We start from the raw sequence: 24,730 nt of genomic DNA, 5'->3' as shown, positions 1-24,730 counted from the left end.
ACGTGGTGCTCCTTCACTCAGATTCCTCTGGCTTCCTTGGAGGAAAGCTGTCACTCAAATGTGCTTTCCTCTGTAATGACCCTGTTGCCATGGAGACCGTTGTCACGCTAGCAGGAGGCGGGAGGCTGCAGGAAAGCTGTGGTGTTAATATGTATGTCAAGCAGAGTGTTAAGGAGAATAATGGCTTATAAGAGACAAATAATCATGGCTTGGCTCAGACGGAGGTCAGGGGTGGAGAAAAAATGCTCATTATCCTGGACTTGAGGGCACCAAAGTCACCCAGCTCTGCAACTACTGAATGAGTACTTTGTTTCTTGGCGGGGGGGGGGCGCGTTTGGTTTTTTGTGTGCCAAACTACCATTTCATGCGCAAAGAAGAGATTCTCGTATTACAGCACATGTCGCAACGCTCTGCCTGTCAGGAGCTGTTCAGGTTCAGTGCGGTGAGTGTTCAGTGTGTAGGATCTGACAGCTGCGGAGAGCGGGCTCTTTGCCTCATCGTTTCAGTTTAATCTCACAAGAGCCCATGGCAGGCAGAACCTTTTTGGCCCAAATACCGCTGTGTTAAACGTGGAGCGGCTTGTGTTATTAAGGTCAATGGAAAATTCCATTGCGAGTTCTGAAAAACATGTTTGTTTCCTGGGAATTTAACTCTTCCTGGTTCCAGCACCTGAACGTGGTGAAGGGAAATACAGCAGAGACAATATCGACATCATCACCACATAAAATGACTCCAGCTCCTGCTGTTCATCACTGATACAGGGGGGAAAAATGGCTGTTAGGGTCCCCCCCAGTTCCCTGTGCTTATGGAGATGTAATGCAGTATTTAAGCAATAGAGCACAAGATGCAGTGTGCTATTGCGAACAACATCACAGCCTTGATGTACACACTCCCTTTCGTCTTCTAATGCTTTTATTCCACAGTTCTGCAAAATAAAGAAAAAGATGTAGAAAATAATCTCCCAACATTGTACCAAATGTGAATTAATGGGGGCAATTCCTTTCACCACCTTCAGGTGCAACCTCATTTTTTTTTTGTCAGTATTTGCTAGATTAACCTAAATGAGGTATTTTGGCCGTCTGTAAAGGATCAGAGTTGTACTTTGTTCATTTCCGGCTAATTCCAGGTAGTTTAGTTGCTCCACAGTCATAGCTGTTGACCAAAAAATGTGCTCCGGAGCAACGACACGTTGGAAATTTGATGTAGGACAGCTGTCACACTCTTCAGAATCTAAACAAACAGGCTGCTGATCAAATATTATCCTATGTAATATGTCAGTATTCTGTTTTTATACATACAACATTTAAATACGATTATTTTTAGTCTAGTCTTATTTAAAATATTGCCGTAATTTGGTTTATTTAGCTTGCAATTTTACCGTTTTTATGATCTTTTTTATTTTTCTTTTACTCTTTTTTTCTTTTGTGTGTTTTTGCTTTTACTACTTAATTTTACTGTTTGGTTGTAAAGCATTTTAAGCTGCTCCGTGTATGAAAAGTGCTTTATAAATAAAGTATTATTATTTTACTTTACTTTTTAATAATACTTTATAAATAAAGTATTATTATTATTATTATTATTATTATTATTACTATTATTATAACTGCAGTGTAAAGTGAGTTGTTGCTTAGCAACCGGTGCTCAGATGAATGATAGTTATTGTGAAATAACCATGCTGTTTTTTTTACAAATAACAGCACATGTAAATCACCTCTCAATGAATTAAATTGTGTTGCTGGAAAGAACTGTCATAAAAGATACAACATCGATATCGTTGTTGTGATAAATTGTCATGTTACGTCACAGAATATGCTCAGAAAAGCATATTGTGTATTCAGTACTAAAAGAAAACTGACCAACTGCATGTTTGGTTGCAAAGACATCATAATTATTCCTGTGTAACTGGATTTTCTGCAGTACAGTATGAGAAATAAAATCATTGTATTTATAGTTTTTGATAGAATTTTTTTATATGACACTACTCGTTCTTTTTGTCTGCTCCAACTTGGCGAACGTCAAAGTAAATATTGTGATGCGTATCAAGAAAATGTGTCATGATGCCATAAACTGATCAGGCATAACATTATGACCACCTCCTTGTTTCTACGCTCATTGTCCATTTTATCAGCTCCACTTACTATATAGGTGCACTTTGTAGTTCTACAGTTATAGACTGTAGTCCATCTGTTTCTCTGCATACTTTGTTAGCCCCCTTTTACACTGTTCTTCAGTGGTCAGGACCCCCATGGACCCTCACAGAGCAGGTACTATTTGGATGGTGGATCATTCTCAGCACTGCAGTAACACTGATGTGGTGGTGGTGTGTTAGTGTGTGTTGCGCTGGTCTGAGAGGATCAGCTACACCTCAGTGTCACTGCTGGACTGAGAACAGTTCACCAACCAAAAATATCCAGCCAAAAGTGGTCTGTGGGCAGCGTCCTTTGACCACTGATGAAGGACTAACAGAGTGGACAGTGAGTGGACACAGTGTTTAAAAACTCCAGCAGCACTGCTGTGTCTGATCCACTCGTACCAGCGCAACACACACTAACACACCACCACCACATCAGTGTTACTGCAGTGCTGAGAATGATCCACCACCCAAATAGTACCTGCTCTGTGAGGGTCCATGGGGGTCCTGACCACTGAAGAACAGTGTAAAAGGGGGCTAACAAAGTATGCAGAGAAACAGATGGACTACAGTCTATAACTGTAGAACTACAAAGTGCACCTATATAGTAAGTGGAGCTGATAAAATGGACAATGAGCGTAGAAACAAGGAGGTGGTCATAATGTTATGCCTGATCGGTGTATTACTGCACTCACCCACCCTTACATTACTATTACCAGTTAACTGTCCACAAACAAAAGGATCGCTGCCTGTATTGTTTTCCATTTGCAACTCATCTGTAGATGAATGTGTAGTTATGTTAGAGTGTGGTTCCAGTGTTTCAGGGCCCTGTGCAGCAGAACTTTAGATGTGTGATGAAGGAGGGCCACTCATCCAGCGTGTGCATTTGGGAGCCACGAGACCATATAAGTACGACTGGCTTTACGGCCAGATCCCCGTGGGGTCCGTCCGTGCCTCTCCATCGCAGGCTCTCCTCACACAGATAAGCTGTGGTGGGCACTCCAGGACTAGCTGTGAGCTTCCCTGGAGTGTGGGGGAGGGGAGGGAGGGTGAGGACTATGAGCATTGACAGATGGAACGCGAAGTGGAGTGAAAGAGCTGTCTTTTATCTCCCTTGCTCATCTTTCGAGTCCACGTTTGTTAATGCAGTTGGTCTGCCGCCATCCTTCAAGGTGAAGGAGTCAAATAGATTAATTGAGGTAGTCGCCCATAGTCTGCAGAGGGAGATCACAGCTGGATGCTTCTGGAGCCTCAGCGCTGCCTGGAGAGACTGTGTGAGTACCACTGCATGCTGTTGACAAAGGAAGTGGGCTTGTTTGAAGACGCACAGGATAATACGGCCAGCACATGTTGGGTGTTGAGCTGGCTTTTTGGGGGCAGGGTCCTACTGTGGTCAATTTCTCTTCTTGAAGGGTTTTTATAATATAGATTTGGATCTCTTCTGATCAACTAGGAGATTCCTAGGAGATTTTTCTCATTTTTTAATGAGCATTTTGATGTTTTCTAATTGTTTGTGGACTTTTAGCTTCTCTGTAAAGCTTAGTCTCATTTATTTTGTGGGCTTGTTGGTGTAAAAGAGTACATCTCAAACAATAATGCGTGACAGTTATATTTTCTCTCTTTCTTTTCTTTTTTAAAATCAAAACGCTATGTGAGCTGTTTTGCTAGCACACAATGGCCCCAGGCCTATATATTGTACAGTACCTTGTTGCTGCACGTATTTTGTTTAATTTCACTGAGTCTACTCATTTAAGGTACTGTGACAGAATGAGTCCTGACAGTATCCTCAGGGAAACTGTGACCAGGCCTGACTATTCTTGCCCTGCAGAATGGATTTGGGTTGCTATTAGCTCCGTTCACTGGACCCTAGCGTCACTCGATATTTAATACCCCAGTTAACATGGAGCGCCTGAGAAATGTGATCATGGTTCATCAGATTATGATTAAGTGATTATGATTAGGGCCTGTATAATTGGGGCATTCTTTTTGCATTGTGGAAAAGCGTTTGAAACCCCTTGTACACAACAGCGAGCATGTTTTTGCACCTTTTATACAGCTTTATGAAGTACTTGACTTACTTCAGTGATGAGGCTAATAAATCCTGTATCTTTTCTTGTAGAAATCAAGAACAAGCGGATGATCTAGAAGGACACACAAGTTTTCCTCCAGATAAGGTACAGTTGATATTTCATTTAGCTCCGATATACTATTTGTATCATTTAATTCAGCATATTAGCTTACATTTTGTTGCTGTCCGTGAAAGAAAGGGTCTCTGTATTATTATTTTTCTACATCATTTGAGCACAGCGGCGGCCCTTTACATTGTATGAAACTTGCATGATGAATAGGTCAATAGAAATGCTCCAAAATTACTTGGAGTGAAATTTTAATTACATTAATGTACATTAAAGTTAAGAATATTTTTTGCCTTCTCCTAAAAAAAAAAAAAAGTGACTTTTGGCCATACTTGTTTTCTGTTGTTGTCTGTTTTGTTTTGTTTGTTTGTTTTTGGGTCATACCGCCTGCTGTAGAGGCTTGTAGATCCATTTCTTGAGCTCGTAGCACTACAGTTCAGACTTTTCTTTGTTCTAACACTTCTAGTTGACCACAACAGCCTACTTATGAAGCTCTTTGGGAGTTCAGGTGTCATTGGAGCTGGGAAGAATTGAACCTGTGTTGCACTGTGGCCTTGCACTGCACTGAACCGTGCTGCCCTACTAGAGACTTGATTGTTTAGCATTTACACAAAGCCCTGTAACAACTAGCAGTATGTTACTGCCACGTCACCTGTGACCTCTAGAAAACAAGCAATTTGAAGCCTTAAAAATAGTTAAATTGTGCATATTACAGTTCAACACCAAGCAAGTGCAACAGTCAGCCACTTTAATACCCTATTTATAACATCCTCTACTGCCTCCAGTTTGCTGTGAAGACAATATACAAAGGATTAAAGTGCTTTTTGAGCTGAGATTCATCTCAGACTTATTTTCACACCATTTTTTAATAAACTGGTCCTATAAATTACTTGTTTATTCAGTCCAAAAGTGCCTCCTGTAGTGAAAATGATTTTACTTTTATCAAATCACAGTGGGGTGCAAGTGGAGGGCATTTAGATTAAATTCTGTAATTGAATGCTTTCTGCACTGAGAATGTAAATAGCTTTATGATTCAGTGAAAAAAGCTCGGTTAGACATAGCAGTGATATCTGGTCCTGTCTTCGTGGGAGGCCTCATCACTGTATCAGTTTGCTGATCTTAAGGTCCCACAGATTTATCAGTATCAGTGCAAAATTCAACGATTTATTTGTACATCTTTGTTTGCAAAAAGATAAATGCTACATGGCTGTATGCGCCAGTGAAAGGCAGAGCATTTATTCTGTGGTTGTTCTTGTTTTACTGTGAGCCAATTAAAGTGACGGGTGTTCCTCTTACGGGCATTCTTGTCTCAGGAACGCCCTTCACTGCAATTTGACTCTATTGTTTAAATTTAAATCAGGTGTGCTTAGATGTGTGTTGGTTCTGAACTCTACAGTTTAATGAACACTTTCAACAGGCAACATTGAGTGCGTTTACATGCACTTAATAATCCAATAACTGTAGAAAATCAGGTTTTTTTTCAGTAGAAGATGAAGAATATTTAAATCCTTCATTTCATGTTTGGTTTCAGCGCCTCTTCAAAAGGGTGTTGCTGCGTCTCACGGCAACGCTGTTTGCTTATTTCTGGTACTGCCGTCGCTTCTTGCACAGACTGAGAAATCTGAAAGAAATCAGAGTAAGAGTTTACATGCACTGAGAAATCTGATTACTGAGCTAAAATCCAACTCTCTTTATCGGATTTCTTAATCAGATTTCTAGATCGGAGTATGGTGTTTACATGACCATTTTGAATAATCGGATAACTGCAGAAATACGGTTATGGTCGGATTATTAAGTGCATGTGAACTCATTCATTCAGCAGTCCCTGATTACATTTATTTATATGATTAAAATATTAAATGGTACATCTTGAAGATGAATTCACAACTTGTAACAAATGTGATCTCAACCGTATTTACTGACGAGCATTTAAAGAGGATTTCCTGCTCGGTAAAATTTTTTTTTTTTCTCATTAATTTTCCAGGAGGTTGTCTCGTGACTTGCCATGCTGAAAGAAAAAGTATGTGGAGGTGTTGTGTGATTTCCAACATACTTCCTGATTTTTAACTCGCCAGGCCTGTCAAAACTTACCATCCGGTAAATCTGGAAACTGATCCGGACTGTGGTTCCCCTTTAAACCAGGAAGAAAGTTTTCTTTCATCTTTGGCAAGTTCAAAACAATCTCTCAACATTCCAGGAGCAGATAATGAGAGGAAATTCTAAATTAAATTGTTTCTGCATAGAGTTATCCTCAAACCAGTCAGAAATCTAGTGCTTTTGTCATGCTAAAATAAAAGTTTGAGCGCTACATTATGGAGAAACTAAAGTAGTTATATATAATATCGCTGCTGTTGGAAGAAAACCTTGTATCTTGTTGTTTTTCGTTTTTTGACTTAGTTTTAAAATGCCTGTTACCCTTTACATTGTGTGTAAATTTCATGAAGAATTGACCAACAGAAACGGCCCAAAATTACTCGGAAAACGGTCTAGTTCCATTGATCTACATTAAGTTATCATTTTGGAGAGGAATCATTTTTTTCCTCTGTGATGTGATATATGTATGTGTGTGTGTGTGTGTGTGTGTGTGTGTGTGTATTGATAGTGATAGGAACCAGATGTCCACAGAGTTTAGTTCCTCTAAAACAGGGTGTCCACAAAGAGCAAGTGTGGCTGCAGGTTTTCATTCCAACAAAGCAGGAGATCACCTGATCAGCAGTTTGAAGACTGAGACCAGCTGATTGAATTAGTGGAGTCAGGAGTGCTCCAGCTTGTTTGGGGTGAAAACCTGCAGCCACACTGGCCCTCTGCAGAAAAGATTGGACACCTCTGCTCTAAAAGCTGCCCTACAAAGTTATTATATTAAATAATTGAGATTCTACCTGATGCCAGACATCGGCCCTTAATTATCAAAGTTGCGTAAAAAAGAGTGCAGATTTGTCTGCTTTTAATGACATACAGACTACTCTGCGTCTGATTCATGAAACTTTGCTAGGACATGGAAACAAGTGGAGATTTGAGTGCAAATGATTAATCAGCTTCAGTGCGTCAAAATCAACTCCCCACCTACCTATGCCTTATTTGCATATCATTTATATGAAGCACGTCCTAATTCATGCAGATGTTTGGTAGGAAGTCAATAAAATGACAGCATTCAGCGACTAATGAGCTAATACTTTTTAGGTGGTAGAATGATGTGTGGTGTGATTATTTTCATAAAATAATGTCGTGAAATGCTGTGTTATTGCAGTGTATGAGATGCTTCTACACTAGCTGCGTTTTATATTGTTTTTATTGGGCAGTGTCAGTACTATAAAACAAAACCACAATGTAATATGCCTTTAAATTGAATGTGATATATTTGTTTATCAATATTCATGTAAAGTAAGTACATTCAGTATTAAATAATAAATAAGTAGAATTATCATATTTTTTTACTTTTATTCTTGCTGGTGGTATCATAGATAAAGATTTTGATCAGGCATTTTTTCAGGATGTTTAACGTTTATGCTAAGATTTATACACAATTCTACCAGACGTGAGTTTGGTTGTACAAATACGTCAGAGAAGTTGATCAATTATAAAACTGTCAGTGAAACTTGTGCATGCTCTTTTTTTTTTTATGATCAGATTTGATGATGCGTAACTCTGATGAATAAGGGTCGTTGTTTTTTTTTTCAATATGCTTGTGGCTTTAAACAGATTTTTAAGACACAAAAGTTTTAAAAAAGGGCAAAAAAGGCACCTAAGGCAAAATGGTAGTAAATCTTGAAAGGGGGGGGGGGGAAGTTTTACTGGGAACTATTTTACCATTTTCAACACTACATGTAAAAAAAAAAATAAGAAGGGTTGTGTAGAATCACTGGTCATTTTGCAATGTAAATAAAATGGCTATATATTAGTGTTGTGGATATAGAGACCCCTGGGTCCTGTCACCACCACTCTAAAGGAGTCAGCAAGTTTCTCTACAATGAGCCATTTTGCATCAAACCATTTTCAGTGAGTTTGTATACAATTCACCAATTGAGTAATGCAGAAATGTTGAAGTTCCTCTTTAATGAGTCACTCATAACTCAAAACCAGATTTGCTTCTCTATTTATATACTATTTTTAATCTTTTTAGCCCTCACAAGTTACACTTTGGTCCCCCAAGACAAAACATTTGGGCCCTCCTGGTCTTAGATGCATTAACCATGAAGTTGTCTTGAGTGGCAACCCCTCACCAACTTTCCTTCTTCTTAAATTTATCGCACAAAACACACCTGAAGTGAAGCAAAACTCCCTCAAATTCTGTGCTCGTTTGCAGCTTTTTGGCTCTGGTGCGCGTATGAAGGACGTACTGTGAGTGCTGTCAGACTCAGGGAACATGTTGAAGGTTATTATCCTCCACAAACAGCCTGCCAAGGTCCTTCACTCCACAGGGTCACCTCATTAATGACAGGTCAAGTACTTAAAGCGTGTGTGTGTGTGAGTGCGTGTTCACTCGCAGGCATGCTTGATTATAAACATGCCTTTCAACGTGTGTGTGTCCGGTTTTGTCTGAATGCACACGTGTCCTAGAACACATTCGCTTTTCTCAACCTGCCACCTTTACGATTCCTTTAGTGTAACTAACAGGCCAAACACACATGGGTGTGTGTACAACGCTTTCAAATCAGCAGACGTATTTAGCTTGCTGGGTCTGTAACACTTTCTCACATTTTATGTTCGAATGTTGTTCTGGCAGCTGGAATAGCAAAGGTGTGACAGGAAGCGTTTTTGAATCTGCAGCACCCATTGTAACCTGGTTAACCACAGACAAAAGAGACGCTGTCATCTTCACATCCTCTTTTGCAAACGTGCACCTTCAGACTTCTCATTAAACGTCAGCTTCGGGGCTGATTGGCTGTTTTTTCCAGTCTCTTGCAGCTTATGTGCTTATACAAGCATTCACTCGCATCTCGTGCATGCACTGTGCTGCGTTTTAAAATGCCGTTAAATGGCTGATCTGTTAGCTTTATCCAAACACAAAGAGCAGATTTTTCTTGACATGAGTCAACTGTCCTGTCTGAATTAGTAATTTGTGATTTCAGCAGTGATTCCACGTAGAAAAGCCTTTTCAGTCTAGGCTTAAGATTAATCTTGGTCTGTGAAACCAGCCCATAGTCTGTGTTGGGCTATTTTTAAAATGGGGAAAAAAATAATTAAAATAATAACATACATAGCAGTTACAATGATAACACATGTTTATAAATATGCAATGACAGTTGTTCATTTAGCTTATTTTTTTTTTTTAGTTTTAGCGTTTGATCTTTAAATCTGAGAATATAATAATTAATAGTTATTAGGTTTTTTATTAATTTATTTCTTAAGAGTTAATGATCTTTAAGTTAATTACCTTTTGCAATTTAATGATTGCCACACCAGTCAGCCAGTCTGACACCTGCAGCGAGAACAGTGCTGTAAATAAGCCAGAATTATCAGTCTATTATCAGTGGTGAAAAGGTGTTACTGAGGAACATTTAATTAAAACTATCGATCATCTGGAGTGAGGTGTAATTTTGAATCTGAAGCTGAAAGAGTTTTGAATCAAAACTGTGCTCGTACTCACGCCTCAATGTCAAAGCTGTTAACAGACTAAGTTAAGCTAAAACCTATCTGGAGTACTGTACTTGCAAAGCGCTGTTGTCGGAAAGAAAACCTCATATCTCCTAAAATGGTAACTTTACAGGAGAAGGAAGAAACTACTTTACTTTTAATGTAAGTCAATGGAACCAGACTTTTTCCCAAGTCATTTTGGGCCGTTTCTTTTGGTCCATTCATCATAAAAGTACGTACAATGTAAAGGGTAACAGGTATTTTCAAATTATGTCAAAAACTGAAAAACGTCAAAAATGGAGATACGAGGTTTTTCTCCTGACAGCAGTGAAATACACATTTTATTACGACCTCTAACAGCAAGTAACGTTACAGAGCAGCGTTAATTAAGAGAGCTTTTCTGCTGTTTAGCTTAGCTGTTGACAGTTTGATAAATGAGATACCTTTGTGATCAAAACATAGGTAAGAATAATATTAATGCACTCATAATTAAAGGATTGCTGGACATAGCAGCAATAAATAAGGGAGGCAGGATGAGGAAACGTGTGTAATTTAGCTGTACAAACTGTGACTTTACCTCTGAACTGTGTCTGAAGATGTGATGCATCAATACTAGAGCCTATTACTTTGCAGGTGTGCCCTCTACTGGACTCTAAAGGTTTTACACCGACTAACACTACTGCTTCAGACCTGTCGGTATTTTATTTTTGCATAGGCAGTGAAGCGATAACTTACACTGAAGCTGTCAGCATCGCTTATATCTAACGTTCAGTAGTCTTGTTTACTTGGAATCAAACTGCCAGCCATCTCTTGTGGGCAAAACCAGTTCTGCTACCTAACGACTGCGGTTACTCCGATCAAGGTTGCAGATGCTGGTTTACATCACATTGTTTCCTAGCTGCTTTAGTTTATTCTGAAAATGTAATCCTCAAGCAATAAGGCAGCATGAACCACCAACACATGCAGAATTTCAGCAATTTATTTCCGAAATGCTGTCATGTACTTAAACTTTCATGCTGTCTTTACACATATTGAGATGTTGCGCCTCAGTAGTGTTCATTTTCCTTGGTACACACACACACACACACACACACACTCAAGATGCTGTGGCATCTGCACATTATTCTGTTAAATGTACTAAAAGAATGTAATGGGAGCATTCCCTTCAGACTTCTCCCCTCAGAAAATATAATGTTATGGATTTGCAAAAAAAAGATAAACTGATATCGTGCTTCTAGCTTGTGCTAAAGAATGAACTGTTCCTCTTTGAAATGGGCAGTTGACTCTTTGGATGGGCAATATTATGATAAATTGTGTCATACACTTCTAGCATGTCATGGATGTTCTCAGCACAGACAAATTGCCTGTTTCATTACAAAGAGAGCATAATTAGTCCTGTTTTAATTGAATGTAGTGCAGCACAGTTTGAATTTCTACATATAAATAAAATTGTTGTATTCATAGCTTTGGTAGTATTTTTAATTGTGGCACTACACTGTTCCTACGTATCAAACCTCAGAAAAATGAAATATTGTGATGCAAGAAATTTGCAAGTCATGTTCTGTTTGGGCATTTCGGAGCTGGGCATTTGGTCTTTTAAATCTGAGTATTTTTAAGTTATTTTTCCACTGAACTCTTGGCAGCTAAATAAATAAGCACAGTATTCTTTGGTGACTGAGTCACATGCTGTTTGATGAGATTGTTTTATACCTTTTTACATTTGTTTCATTCATTTCTTTTTACCATTTTATATCTTGATCAGGTTTGCTGGAATGGGTAACCTTCTAAAAGTCCTTACGAGAGAAATAGAGAACTATCCACATTTTTTCCTGGACTTTGAAAGTAAGTTTGAATGAAGGTGGAGTCAGAGGGTGAAGCGTGTTAACCACTAATCTTTTTCCTTCACAGATGGGGAAACCAAACTGCCCTGTCTGAATGCTCTCGTGGTGTACGTTACCTTGCTGTTTTTCTTGGTTAACGCTGGTGAAAAATATTCTTTGTAATTTTGACTCTAAAAATAAACTCACCCTCTCAATTCTTAAACTCAAGTTCAATTTCAAACAGTTGTGTTCACCAAGAAAAACAAAGGTCTACGTGAGAGGGATCAGTCCTTGCGGCAGCGAGTTCAAAGCAAAGGCCTGTGATTTTACTGTCCATGATATGCAACACCTCTCTTTCTCTCTCTTTGTGTTTCTCTGTCTCCTCTTGCTCTTCTGTTCCAGAAACCAAATGGGGAATCTTTTAAAAGTTCTCACTTGCACAGAACTTGATCAGGGGCCAAACTTTTTCCTTGACTTTGAAAGTGAGCAGAGCTTTTGCCTGGCCTGGTCTCCATGTCACTCCCGCTTGGCTACTAACCTCCTGCATGTCTCATCCTTCCTAGTGTGTGTGTTTGTGTGTGTGTAAATCTGCTCATCATAGTCCTGTCGCAAACATGCATGAACATACATTTCTTTAAAATGAAGTAACCTTTGCTGAAAGGACTGTACTTAGAATTCCCCGAAGCATTTGCATGTGCAAATACTATTTGTGCAAATTAAAACATTGCAAGGTGGTATTTTGTGTGGTTTTGCATGTGTTTTGCACATGCAAATTCCTACAGTCCAGTACTGAAGACAAAAACGAAAGACGTTATACATATTTTGGGCATCTCTTTTGTTATCTGCAACATAAACTGTGCATGAGCAGCTGAATTATTTGTAACTAACCATTTAAAATCGTCATTAAAGTGCTGATAACTGGCTGTATTGTATTTTTGTTGCATGGCAGAATCTGCACAGTGATGTACTCATTGTCCTTTATCTACAGATACTACTTCATCTTGTCTTTATGTTCCCTCAGTTTGCATGGCATCTTTTAAAGCTCTTTCACTCTGAAATCCCAACCTATCAAACATTTTAATACTAACGCTAATGCAGGTGCTACACATATCTGGTAGATGTGATGCTGAATTCTGTTTTCACTTTATCCCACAACAACCCTGTGTTCATTTTAAAAATACTGAGTGCAGTTTTGGTCCTGGAGGGCTGGCGTCCAGCAAAGTTGGGTCAAATACAATTGAGCATACATAATTGAACACTGTTAATTGCCAGATTTAGCATGAGTTTAGCACTGTAGCACTACTAGTTTTACATGGGGATGAGGTAAACATTGCCTGCTGCCTTTTTCTTTTTGCCTGGTGGCCCTGCACACAACATTTTTTATTGTAGCCACTGAAAGTGCAGAGCCTGTGGACCAAGTAGCCGTTCTGGAGATTTATTTTTGTTCTTTTTCCAATTTAACGAACCTGGTTTGTCTGACATGGAACTAAGCAGACCTGTACGCCAAGTTTCATAGATGCTGTTCATTGCATTGGCTAAGGTGTGTGTGTGTGTGTGTATATGTATGTGTATATATATATATATATATATATATATATATATATATATATATATATATATATATATATATATATATATATATATATATATATATATATCACACACACACACCTGCATGCATGTGGAAAAACATGTTTCTATTACTCTGGCCACAGTTCTTAATTCTTAATTTTGTCCACACTGTTAATTTGCTTGGTAGCCCTAGTGACCAGTGAATAATTTGTAAAAATTTATTTGCATGTGGAGGTGAGGTAGTGTTTCTAGTGATTCCACAAGATTCCAGCAACTTTTACCTTCTAAAAAATGAACCATAAAAAAATTATAAATGACACCAGGTTATATTAATCCAGTATGAATTTCCATGTCTGTAAATATACCATCATGTCCTGTCGAAAAGGAGTTTTTGCGTTTTGGTGGCGAATAAAACATTATTTGAAGGCACAGAGAAAAAGAAACAGAATAAAATGGCGCAATACAAAACATTTTAATAAGTTCAGTATAATACGTTGCACTAAACACTTAACTTAGTGCTCACTTAAATGCTGTAAAATATAAAAGGGCATAAAAAAGTAATTTGTTTAAGCCAATATGTATTTCCTATGACTCTGAAAATTATAAAACATAAATATGAGCTATACATTCCCATTGTAATTTCATTTAGGAGAGTTAGGTGGAAGGGTTGGAGAAAAGAAATTATGATTAAATTAAATGTTTGGACATGGTTTCTACCTCTGAGCAGCAGGACATATTGCCTATGGAACTTGTATTGGTTTGACAGCAGTGTGGAGCCAGTGAGTCGCCGCTCACATCTCTGTAATTACACCTTGATTTCTTATCCCGTTTGAATCATAAACATTGCAGGCGCCCTGTGATTTAAAATTATATTACTCCACCTCCCCATGGAAAACTAACCCTGTCCAAGTAGTATTTTTGAGTAGAGAAATTACCAAACTATGCTGAGCGCCGACCCTCCAGGACAATAGTTGAGTACCCCTGTTCTAGATACATATAGATACCTGTGAGTAGCCAAATCCATTGTACTGCATAATAATGTACTGCATTAGTTACATTGGAGTGTTATTGGTTGGAGATTGTGAATCAGTGTTATGGATGGTTTATGAAAACTCGCCACCATTTTCATTTGGCTCATAGACACTTGTCACCGTTTCCATTTGGCTCATAGAAAAAAAAAATCTAATTTTAATTATTGCATATGTGACTATATTTCTTGCATATTGTATGCTGCTACCTTTGCAGTTAATCTTTTGTATGGCAGTTGTATAACAGTTTCTCTTTTATCAGACGCACAGCCGACAGACTGTGAGCGAGACGTGTGGAACCAAGTGAACGCTGTGCTCCAGGAGTCTGAGAGCATCCTTTCAGGCCTGCAGGCTTACAAGGGAGCAGGACAGGAGATACGAGATGTATGTTACACACAAACACACCATACATGCACACACAAGTACATAGTGTACTTTCGTAATCTGAGTGACTTTTGTATCCATGTATTCTTTGACCTAGAGATGCACAAGTAATCATATTTTAATAATAATGACTTTTTTTGCATCCTCAGTCAAACAAATATAACAGTAGTGATGCATTTAGTTACTTGGCCTATAATAGATTATTTTTAATGACTGGTCATTACCTGCTACCACATGCTTGTGTTTCTGACAAAAACTGTTATCAAAAACTTTCTGCCTTTTCTATATAAGCCTAAATCCCTTTTATTGGGTTGCTTACTGTTGTAACATATATATCAGGTCTAAATTTGTTTACAGCTAGCATTTAAAAAATGCACTCAGAACCAGCCTTATTTTTGTTTGAGATATACACCCATTAGCCATAACATTAAAACCACCTCCTTGGTTCTACACTCATTGTCCATTTTATCAGCTCCACTTACTATATATGTGCACTTTAGTTCTGCAATTACAGACTGTAGTCCATCTGTTTCTCTGCATACTTTGTTAGCCCCCTTGTTCTTCAGTGGTCAGGACCACCATAGGACCACCACAGAGCAGGTACTATTTGAGTGGTGGATCATTCTCAGCACTGCAGTGACACTGACGTGGTGGTGTGTTAGTGTGTGTTGTGCGAGTGGATCAGACACAGCAGTGCTGCTGGAGTTTTTAAACACCTCGGTGTCACTACTGGACTGAGAATCATCCACCAACCAAAAACATCCAGCCAACAGCGTCCTGTGACCACCGATGAAGGACTAGAGGATGATAAGCTCATACTGTACAGCAAGAGATGAGCTGTCGTCTCTGGCTTTACATCTACAAGGTGGACCAACAACGCAGGTGCGTCTAATAGAGTGGACAGTGAGTGGACACAGTGTTTAAAAACTCCAGCAGCACTGCTGTGTCTGATCCACTTGTACCAGCACAACACACCACCACCACCACGTCAGTAGCATTGCAGTACTGAGAATGATCCACCACCCAAATAGTACCTGCTCTGTGGTGGTCCAGTGGGGTCCTGACCACTGAAGAACAGGGTAAAAGGGGGCTAACAAAGTATGCAGAGAAACAGATGGACTACAGTCTGTAATTGTAGAACTACAAAGTGCACCTATATAGTAAGTGGAGCTGATAAAATGGACAATGAGTGTAGAAACAAGGAGGTGGATTTAATGTTATGGCTGATCGGTGTATATTGACGTGTATGTGTAATATAAATGTGTAGTATAATAAATTTGGATTTCAGTAATGATCACAAGTATTTTGGTCATTACTGAAATCCAAATTTATTATACTACACATTTATATTACACATACACGTCAATATACACCGATCGGCCATAACATTAAATCCACCTTGTTGCATGCATTTCTACATGGATTACTGTTTTCATAACATTGTTTATATAATGGAATATGGCACGTTTTTCAGAATAAAGAGGTCATGAACTTCATTTTGAATTTGCTCTCAGGCTATACAGAATCCTAATGACTTGCTGCTTCAGGAGAGGGCGTGGAACTCAGTCTGTCCTCTTGTCATTCGACTCAAGAAGTTTTATGGCTTTTCGCTGAAGCTGGGTATGTTCACTGCACTTGTACCTTCTGATCCTTTTAAATCTGAACCATGCGCCACACCTGCCTGATAGGTTTTCTCCTTTCATCCACACAGAGAAAGCTCTACAGAGCCTGCTGGAGTCTCTAACCTGTCCACCATACACTCCCACTCAGCATCTGGAGAAGGAGCAGGCCCTTGCCAAACAGTTCGCCGAGATCCTGCATTTCACCCTTCGCTTTGATGAACTCAAGGTGCTCCTAACTCTGCCTCTAACACACCAGCCAGCGAGATACTTTCAATAACCTCAAAACTTTAAGTGTAGCAAAATAAACAAATGGATGGTTCCACTGTTTTTGAAAATTGCTGATTAAAACTTTTGTTGCTTTTTCAGATGAGAATTCCTGCCATCCAGAACGACTTCAGCTATTACAGAAGAACAATCAGTCGGAACAGAATAAATAACATGAACGTAAGAAATTCAGTTTAAGAGGAATAAAGCAAACTCACAAATTTTTACAGAACCAGTGCACTGAGCTGTGCTTTTCTCCTTTTCTGTAGTTGGACATTGAAAATGAAGTCAACAATGAGATGGCAAACAGAATGTCTCTCTTCTACGCTGAGGCCACTCCAATGCTGAAAACACTTAGTACAGCAACAACAAACTTTGTGACCGAGGTAATGCATGTCTCTGTTTATCCCAGGGGTGTTTAACGTGAGTCTTGGAGGACACCTCTCCTTTATCGCAACTATACTGGACATTATAACTAGCATCTTAAATACTGCTAGATGTCACAAGGTCTATACAGATGTTGTGATCACTTATAGCCAGGTGACATTTCCATGTTGTCTGTGTGGATTTTACATTTTCAAACGAAACTTGTTTGGTTCATTTTGGAATTTCAGCCACAAGTTGTCATTTTAAACTTTAAAAGAACCCTTTGGTAAGTTCAGACCAGGGGTCGGCAACATGCGGCTTTGGAGCTGCATGCAGCTCGTTAACTGCCCTGTTGCGGCTCCACAGCAGAATTAGATCTCGCCTAACTAGTAGCTAACGAAATGTCAAAGATAAAGATTTAAGACAAATATAACTTGGAGATAAATTAACCTATTTGCATTTATAAGCAAATAAGGTTTCCTGATACGTTTATAATCTGCGACGAGAAACTGTCACACTAAAACGTCACAAAGCTGAAGTCAGTTTCTCATTTCCCACTTTCTTGTTCGAGGTGGAACGGGAAAACTCAAACAAGAAGCTGGCGAAAGAGAAGCTGACTTCAACCTCGTAAGAAGTCAAATGTTGAGAGAAATCTTACAAGAAACTATTCTGCTTTTGCGGAAAAGTTTCCTGCCAGAGATGCAAGAAAAGCAGCTATACCTGAGCTAAAGCAAAAAGCAGAGCAAAAAAAGTCTGCATTTCCGTTTATATTTTAAGCCTGTACTGGGACATTAGCACATATTGAGACGTATTTGCGGCCAAGATGGTAAAACGTTACTTCAGTAAAATGGACATAATGTTGTGGCTCCTAAGGTGATTTGATTTTTGTTGAAAGGACAAAATGGCTCTACTTTACATTTATGTTGCCGACCCCTGGTCCAGACTATGAAGGTAGTACAGAGCCTGAAGAGTCTTTAGCTTTAGCATCTGTTTATTTCAGTGACATTTGCTCAATAGCATGTATCCTCAAAAATCTGTCTTGGACCCCATCATCTTTGCTTCATGTGGACCTTCTTCCAGCGTCAAAATTTTAACCCATGACAATTTGTAGTAATTTCTGTAACAGTGCTCATTGGCTAATGGCACTACAAGGCAACATGTTGCTCAACAGCTGAGCTTGGGTACAAACCACATTCATGCAAGAGCAATGATGTGAAAGCTGAGAGACAGGGAAACGATAATCGCTGAGAGGAAGATATTTATTATATCATAACAAAGAAATAAAATATACTGCCACACTCCATCCTCACTTATTACCACTGGTTTGATGGTATTTACTGAATATTAAGCTGTGACATTAATAATAAACTTTGAGTTTAAGCGTTTATGTCAGGGGTGTCCAGCCTTATCCACAAAAGGCCAGTGTGGCTGCAGGTTTTAATTCCAAACAAGCAGGAGCACGCCTGATTCACAGTTTACAGTTTAATCTGTAGGTCTCAGCCTTCAAACAGCTGGTCAGGTGATCTCCTGTTTGTTGGAATGAAAACCTACAGCCCCACCGACCCTTTGTGGGTAAGATTGAACACCCCGGGTTAAGCCTTTCAAAATGTTTGTTGCTGCGATAGATAACTTTTAAAGGAGTGAAAACACAATAACCTGTTTTATTGGGTAGTGTGAATAGAGCTTAATGTTGCATCACTTCTCGCTCTAGAATAAGACGTTGCCCCTGGAGAACACCACAGACTGCCTGAGCACCATGGCCAGTGTCTGCAAGGTTATGCTGGAGACGCCGTGAGTATTCAGTCAATTCTCCCCTCATTTCCTCCTATTTCACTCTTCTGAATAACCGTTCATTTTTCTATAGAGGTAGAACTGGTTTCCAGCTGGAGGTTCTGTGTTTAGTGGTTCTGTGTTTGTTTCTCCAGTATAGCACCAAGTTTAAGGCATTCTTTGAGAGGCTTTGAGAGCTTTGAAGGCTCATGAAGTGATTTTTGTTTTTTAGAGAGTACACAAGCCGGTTCAATAGTGAAGACACACTGCTCTTCTGCATGCGGGTGATGGTGGGCGTTATAATTCTCTACGACCATGTGCATCCCAACGGTGCCTTCACCAAGTCCTCAAAAATTGATGTGAGACTGTCATGCTACGTTTGAACTTTGTCACTATAGTTTTCGTTTAGTGGCTGGACTATATTATATTTATGGAGTTTTTAAAGCATAATGATTTCATGTACCATTTGTTCTTCACAGATGAAAGGATGCATAAAGGTCCTGAAAGATCAACCAGCTGATAATGTTGAAGGTCTCCTTAATGCCTTGAAGTAAGTTCTCGCTCTGTGCAGACAAATCAGCCACACATCACTGGATTTGTTCACTTTTTTAAGGTGGCACAAATTTGGCAATTAATTTAAAGAGCGTATGTCTTGGGAAACTGAACTTCTCTCACTTTTTTAAAGTAAGAGTTTGACATTCTACGTTAACCTTGTTAAAGCCTGAAAACGTACTATCCATTCCGAAGTCAGTGCACTTCATATGGGGAAATTGAGCTGCCAAAGGGGCTGTTTTGAATGCATCGTTTTATGATAATAAAAAGGCAATGCTTTTACATACATTCACCTATTCAGCCTACAACAGTTTAGCTCCGCCCATTCACTTTGAACTTATAAGGAGGTTTCAGTTTCATTAGTTGCTGAACTGTTTGTAGTAATAGTTAGTAAAGAATGGGGCACAATACAGGGAAGGTAGTCAGAACGAAATATTTTCATATTGTTGCTGTCCAAAAATAAATCTGTGTCCAAAATGGTAACTTTACAAGAGAATGAAACAGCATTTTTTTTAAATATCATTGTAGCAAGCTCTTATTCCAAGTAATTTGGACTATTTCTATTAGTCCATTTAATATGAAATGTTTACACAATGTCAGAGACAGCTACTGTCTCTTAAATAACATAGAAAAACATATCGCTGTTGTCTGAAGAAAACCTTGTGTCTCCAATTTTGAGATTTTTTTCAGTTTTTGGCAGTTTGAAAATACTTGTTACCCTTCAGATTGTGTGTAAATTTAATGAAGAATGGACTAAAAGAAATGACTCAAAATGACTTGGGGGAAAAAGTTTGGTTCCTTTGACTTACATTAAAAGTAAAGTAGATTTTTTTTCTTCTCCTGTAAGGTTACTGTTTTGGACATACAAGGTTTTTTCTCCGACACCAGCGATAAATAAAAAAATTGAGGTACAGGTTTTTGATATGACTGCAACGATCAATCAGTCGTAAAGGCACAGTAACAAAAACAGGCTTTTTATTTCAGAGGAATAAAGAGGTTGTAAAATACAAAATGTAAAGATGAGGTAATTATGACTGCATTATAAACATAACCAAGTTTTAAGTGGGCATCAGGGTAAAAAAAAATATAGTAGTAAAAAAGTAGTATATGGCATGTTTTTAATATGAAAAAAAAAAAACTTTAAAAATCAACAGTGTGCTTGGGCTCTTACATTGGTACTTATGAAATTTATCCCCCCCCCCACTTTTGTTCCAGATTCACCACAAAACATCTGAATGACGAGTCCACTCCAAAAAATATCAGAACAATGCTCCAGTAATGTTTTTTTTTGGTTTGTTTTTTTTTTTAAAGCGAAGAGGATCAATGTACAAACCTCAAAAGATGTATATGTTTACATTTATTTAAGGACTTGATGTTAATACTTGTGTGTATTTACATAGCCATTCCCTCCAAGTTACTGCAATGTAAAGAAAATGTACCTTTATTCAAGACTGAACAAACTGCCTAAACTGTCTGTCAAAGCACAAATTAATGAAACCACGCAGCCTTACAAACACTCATGATATCGTTCTCAATGTTGCTTTCAAATCAAAAACGGTGATCGTTGTAACCAAAGGGGCTAATGCGTTGTGTGTATGAGTGAGTGTGTGTGTGTGTGGAGGGGTGTGTTCAGGTGAAGTGTTGCGTGAGGTGCAGTTACGCAGTGAGAAGTTAAATATTCAGTGAGTGAGTAAGAACTGTTTGTGCTTTTGTCATGATTGAAAGGTGAAAAGACAGTTCAGTAATGCTAGAGGAATAGTGATATTACCAAAAGCTTTTTTTTTCTTTTCTTTATTTTTTTAATTGTGGTTTGACACTTTTTGTTGTATTCTTTTTCTATATGTGATGTGTGCTCTTCTTGTTTGTGTGCCTGTGTCTCTAACACACATTCATTACTCATCACCACAGCTTTAAAATTTGAAATAAAATGACATTTTGAGTATATTTTAAGTGGGAGCATCTGGGAGTTTATTCACAATGTACATACAAATGATGGCAATACTCATGAGTATCGTGGGCCAAGCATGTCTGTGCACTGTGCACTCATTCAAAGGGTGTCATAAAGACAGAATCTATATTTTATAATAATATGCGGTGACACTTTATTTTGAGTGTTTCCTTTTAGATTAAACAAAACAGTCAACAGACTCTCAGTAACGTCAAAAACATGAGGGTTAGGATTAGGGTTGAGGTTAAGATTAGGGTTAGGATTAGGGTTGGGGTTAGGGTTAGGATCAGGTTTTGGGTTGAGGTTAGGGCTAGGATTAGGGCCAGGGTGAGGGTTAGGTTTTGAGTTGAGGTTAAGGTTAGGTTAGGATTAGGGCCAGGGTTAGGATTAGGAATAGGTTTTCGTAAGGTTAGTAAGATTAGGTTTTGGTTTAACTTAACAACACATCTTAATGTAATAATAACAATGTAATTTATGTATCAACAGAACAGCTACAAGATATTTACTTCAGTGTAGTCGGATACTTCACTAGTGCTACTTCACTGATATGTTGTTGATGTGTTACTGATAATCTATTAAGAGTTTATTAATCATCTACAAAGGACCACTCCAAACAAAAGTCGTCAGTTACCAGAGTTCTATGAAAAATCTCATTTCCACACCTTCACCCTTACCCTAAGTGTAGTACAACAGCCAAGCCATGTTTTGTATCTCAATTTTTGTCAGAAGTCTGGGTTTGCACCCTCACTGCTTTGTAAACAGAGATTTCTAAATAGAATAGATAGAACATAAAATACATAAAACATAAGTGACTCTATTTATGTCTATGCATTTCATAGCTAAAAGCAGCTGTAATTTTGTCTCTACCTTTGTGCATTCTTATAGAGAACACTATCATACAGTGTCAGAAACCACATAGGCAAGACTATTACAACTCAACACTTTAATAACCTAATCCACTTTACACTCTCAGAAATAAAGGTAGTAAACTGTTACTTGGCGCAGTGCCCCTCTTGTCACTGGGGTGGTTCCCTCAAGGATATATCTCAGTACCTTTAGTCAGAGAACATAACTGAACCATAATCCATTGAAATGATATGTTCTAAGTTGTACTGACTCCATACACCCCGTCTCGTCTCCAGGCTTTTTATTTTATTGTTCTGTTTTAAAACATTCGGTTATGAAAAGGTACAAAAACGTACTTTTCACCTGGAAAAACTTATTTAAGGGACACAACTGGACCTTAAAACCACTGATGTACCTTTGAGGGAACATTTACATTGTTTGTACCTTGATGAACAGAAAATGTACCTGCACAGAACCTTTATTTCTAACAGTGTAATAAAAACAGGCTTTTAATACTGGACAGGGCAGCCCTTTGCTCTCAGAACAGCCTAAATTCTTTGTGCCGGTCTGAAACAAGCCTGACCGTTCTAAGACCTGTTTGATCATCAAGGTGTTTTTGCCCACAAAACTGCAGCTCACTGGATGTTTTTTTGCATTATTCTCTGTAAACTGTAGAGCGGGGGTGTCGAACTCAACGAGTTAAAGGGCTATATTAAAAAATCGTATCAAATCTGTGGGCCGGAGAAAGAAGGGTTTTTTAATTAATGTTGTGCTGTAACCCAAACTGTTTTAAACCTACCTATCTGCTTGAACTAAAACACCTGGCATCCTTTGCTGCATGTTCATTAAAACCTGGGCTTAATTTCTGAGCTGCTGAGCTGAAGTTAAGTGTTTATGTTGGTTGAACTGCAGCTGAAATGCAGCTAGTGTGTTTGGTGACATGACTGGTGTAGAATTGTGTGGAACCGAGGTGTAACCACTGTCCCATACATTGTTGTTGGGGTAGGATAGTCAGAGTGCACTGTGAAATGGGCTATTAATACAAAATTAAAGTGCTTCTGTGGGCCGAGGGCCTGATTTGGCCCGCGGGCCTTGTGTTTGACACATGGGCTCTAGAGAATGTTGTCACAAATCTGCCTGTCTGGCACCACCAACCCTGCCACAAAGTCACTTAACCACATTTTTCCCCCTTTCTGATGTATGATGTGAACATTTACTGAAGCTCTTGACGGGTGTGTCTGCATGATTTTTCGCACTGCTGCCTCATGATTGTTTGACTGGAGAACTGCATGGCTTAGAATGGCCTAATAAAAGTGGGTTTAAACTGTGTGCTTCCTATTTCCCACCTCAAAGCATTCGTGCAGTTCTTCTGTTTGAGGTTGGGAAAACAATGGATGCTCGCTTAAAAGCTGAACACTTCCCAGTTCCCTCTTGCTCATAAATGCAGCTTTAGGCATGCAGTTTGTAACTTCCCAGTTGGTAGGGCGTTAGCTTCCATTACTTGTTAGTCTTGTAGCTCCGGCTCAGAACTGAGGTGTAATGTTCAGACACTAGACGTGTCTTTGCAAATCTTCTACACTTGGGATAAAATGGAAATTGTGTAAATTATATTCTTCACCAAACTTTATTTTATATGTACACCGATTAGACATAACGTTATGACCCCCTCCTTGTTTCTACACTCATTGTCCATTTTATCAGCTCCACTTACTATATAGGTGCACTTTGTAGTTCTACAGTTACAGACTGTAGTCCATCTGTTTCTCTGATACTTTGTTAGCCCCCTTTTACCCTGTTCTTCAGTGGTCAGGACCCCCATGGACCCTCACAGAGCAGGTACTATTTGGGTGGTGGATCATTCTCAGCACTGCAGTAACACTGACGTGGTGGTGGTGTGTTAGTGTGTGTTGTGCTGGTACGAGTGGATCAGACACAGCAGTGCTGCTGGAGTTTTTAAACACTCACTGTCCACTCCATTAGACACTCCTACCTTGTCAGTCCACCTTGTAGGTGTAAAGTCAGAGACGATAGCTCATCTGCTGCTGCAGTTTGTGTTGGTCATCCTCTAGTCCTTCATCAGTGGTCACAGGACGCTGTTTGCGGGATATTTTTGGTTGGTGGACTATTCTCAGTCCAGCAGTGACACTGAGGTGTTTAAAAACTCCAGCAGCACTGCTGTGTCTGATCAACTCAGACCAGCGCAACACACACTAACACACCACCACCACATCAGTGTTACTGCAGTGCTGAGAATGATCCACTACCTGCTCTGTGAGGGTCCTGTGGGGGTCCTGACCACTGAACAACAGGGTAAAAGGGGGCTAACAAAGTATGCAGAGAAACAGATGGACTACAGTCTGTAACTGTAGAACTACAAAGTGCACCTATGTAGTAAGTGGAGCTGATAAAATGGACAATGAGCGTAGAAACAAGGAGGTGATCATAATGTTATGCCTGATTGGTGTAATACTGAAATTAAGTAAGCAGGTGGTCTCGGCATGTGAGGCATCTCTTACTCTTCTCATCAGCCAAAATTTATGTTAAGCAATGTTATATTTGGACAGCAGGAACATCCTCACATGAATTAAATGTTTGAAAAGCTCATTAAATGAAAGTTGAATATAATGAACAACCACCCATTTAGACATTTGTTGACATGCTGTAGCTGTGCTGCACAATATGACTCATGAAGCAGCCTGCCGTTTTATTTTTGAACAC

At 39.0% G+C, this 24,730-nt stretch overlaps 1 protein-coding gene across 2 annotated transcripts in view; it reads left to right on the top strand.

The window, feature by feature from the left end:
• Window positions 1-21,174, top strand: part of fam49a (family with sequence similarity 49 member A) — a 40,170-nt gene extending 18,996 nt beyond the window's left edge. Inside the window, exons 2-12 of one of the 2 annotated variants that reach the window (XM_036581379.1) lie at window positions 4,251-4,305; window positions 12,063-12,142; window positions 14,523-14,644; window positions 16,159-16,264; window positions 16,356-16,492; window positions 16,633-16,710; window positions 16,800-16,916; window positions 18,608-18,687; window positions 18,899-19,025; window positions 19,146-19,216; window positions 20,434-21,174. In XM_036581379.1, the coding sequence (XP_036437272.1) occupies window positions 12,070-12,142; window positions 14,523-14,644; window positions 16,159-16,264; window positions 16,356-16,492; window positions 16,633-16,710; window positions 16,800-16,916; window positions 18,608-18,687; window positions 18,899-19,025; window positions 19,146-19,216; window positions 20,434-20,497 (975 nt within the window). In that variant the 5' untranslated portion in view covers window positions 4,251-4,305; window positions 12,063-12,069 and the 3' untranslated portion in view covers window positions 20,498-21,174. Of the gene's footprint in view, window positions 1-4,250; window positions 4,306-11,602; window positions 11,683-12,062; window positions 12,143-14,522; window positions 14,645-16,158; window positions 16,265-16,355; window positions 16,493-16,632; window positions 16,711-16,799; window positions 16,917-18,607; window positions 18,688-18,898; window positions 19,026-19,145; window positions 19,217-20,433 lie in introns of both variants that reach the window. The other variant, XM_036581380.1, reaches the window with a different exon arrangement.
• Window positions 21,175-24,730: the final 3,556 nt, after the last annotated feature.

The sequence above is a fragment of the Colossoma macropomum genome, unplaced genomic scaffold, assembly GCF_904425465.1.
Source record: "Colossoma macropomum unplaced genomic scaffold, Colossoma_macropomum, whole genome shotgun sequence".
In the NCBI taxonomy this organism is placed as follows: Eukaryota; Metazoa; Chordata; class Actinopteri; order Characiformes; family Serrasalmidae; genus Colossoma; species Colossoma macropomum.
This window is presented reverse-complemented; position numbering and strand designations above follow the sequence as displayed.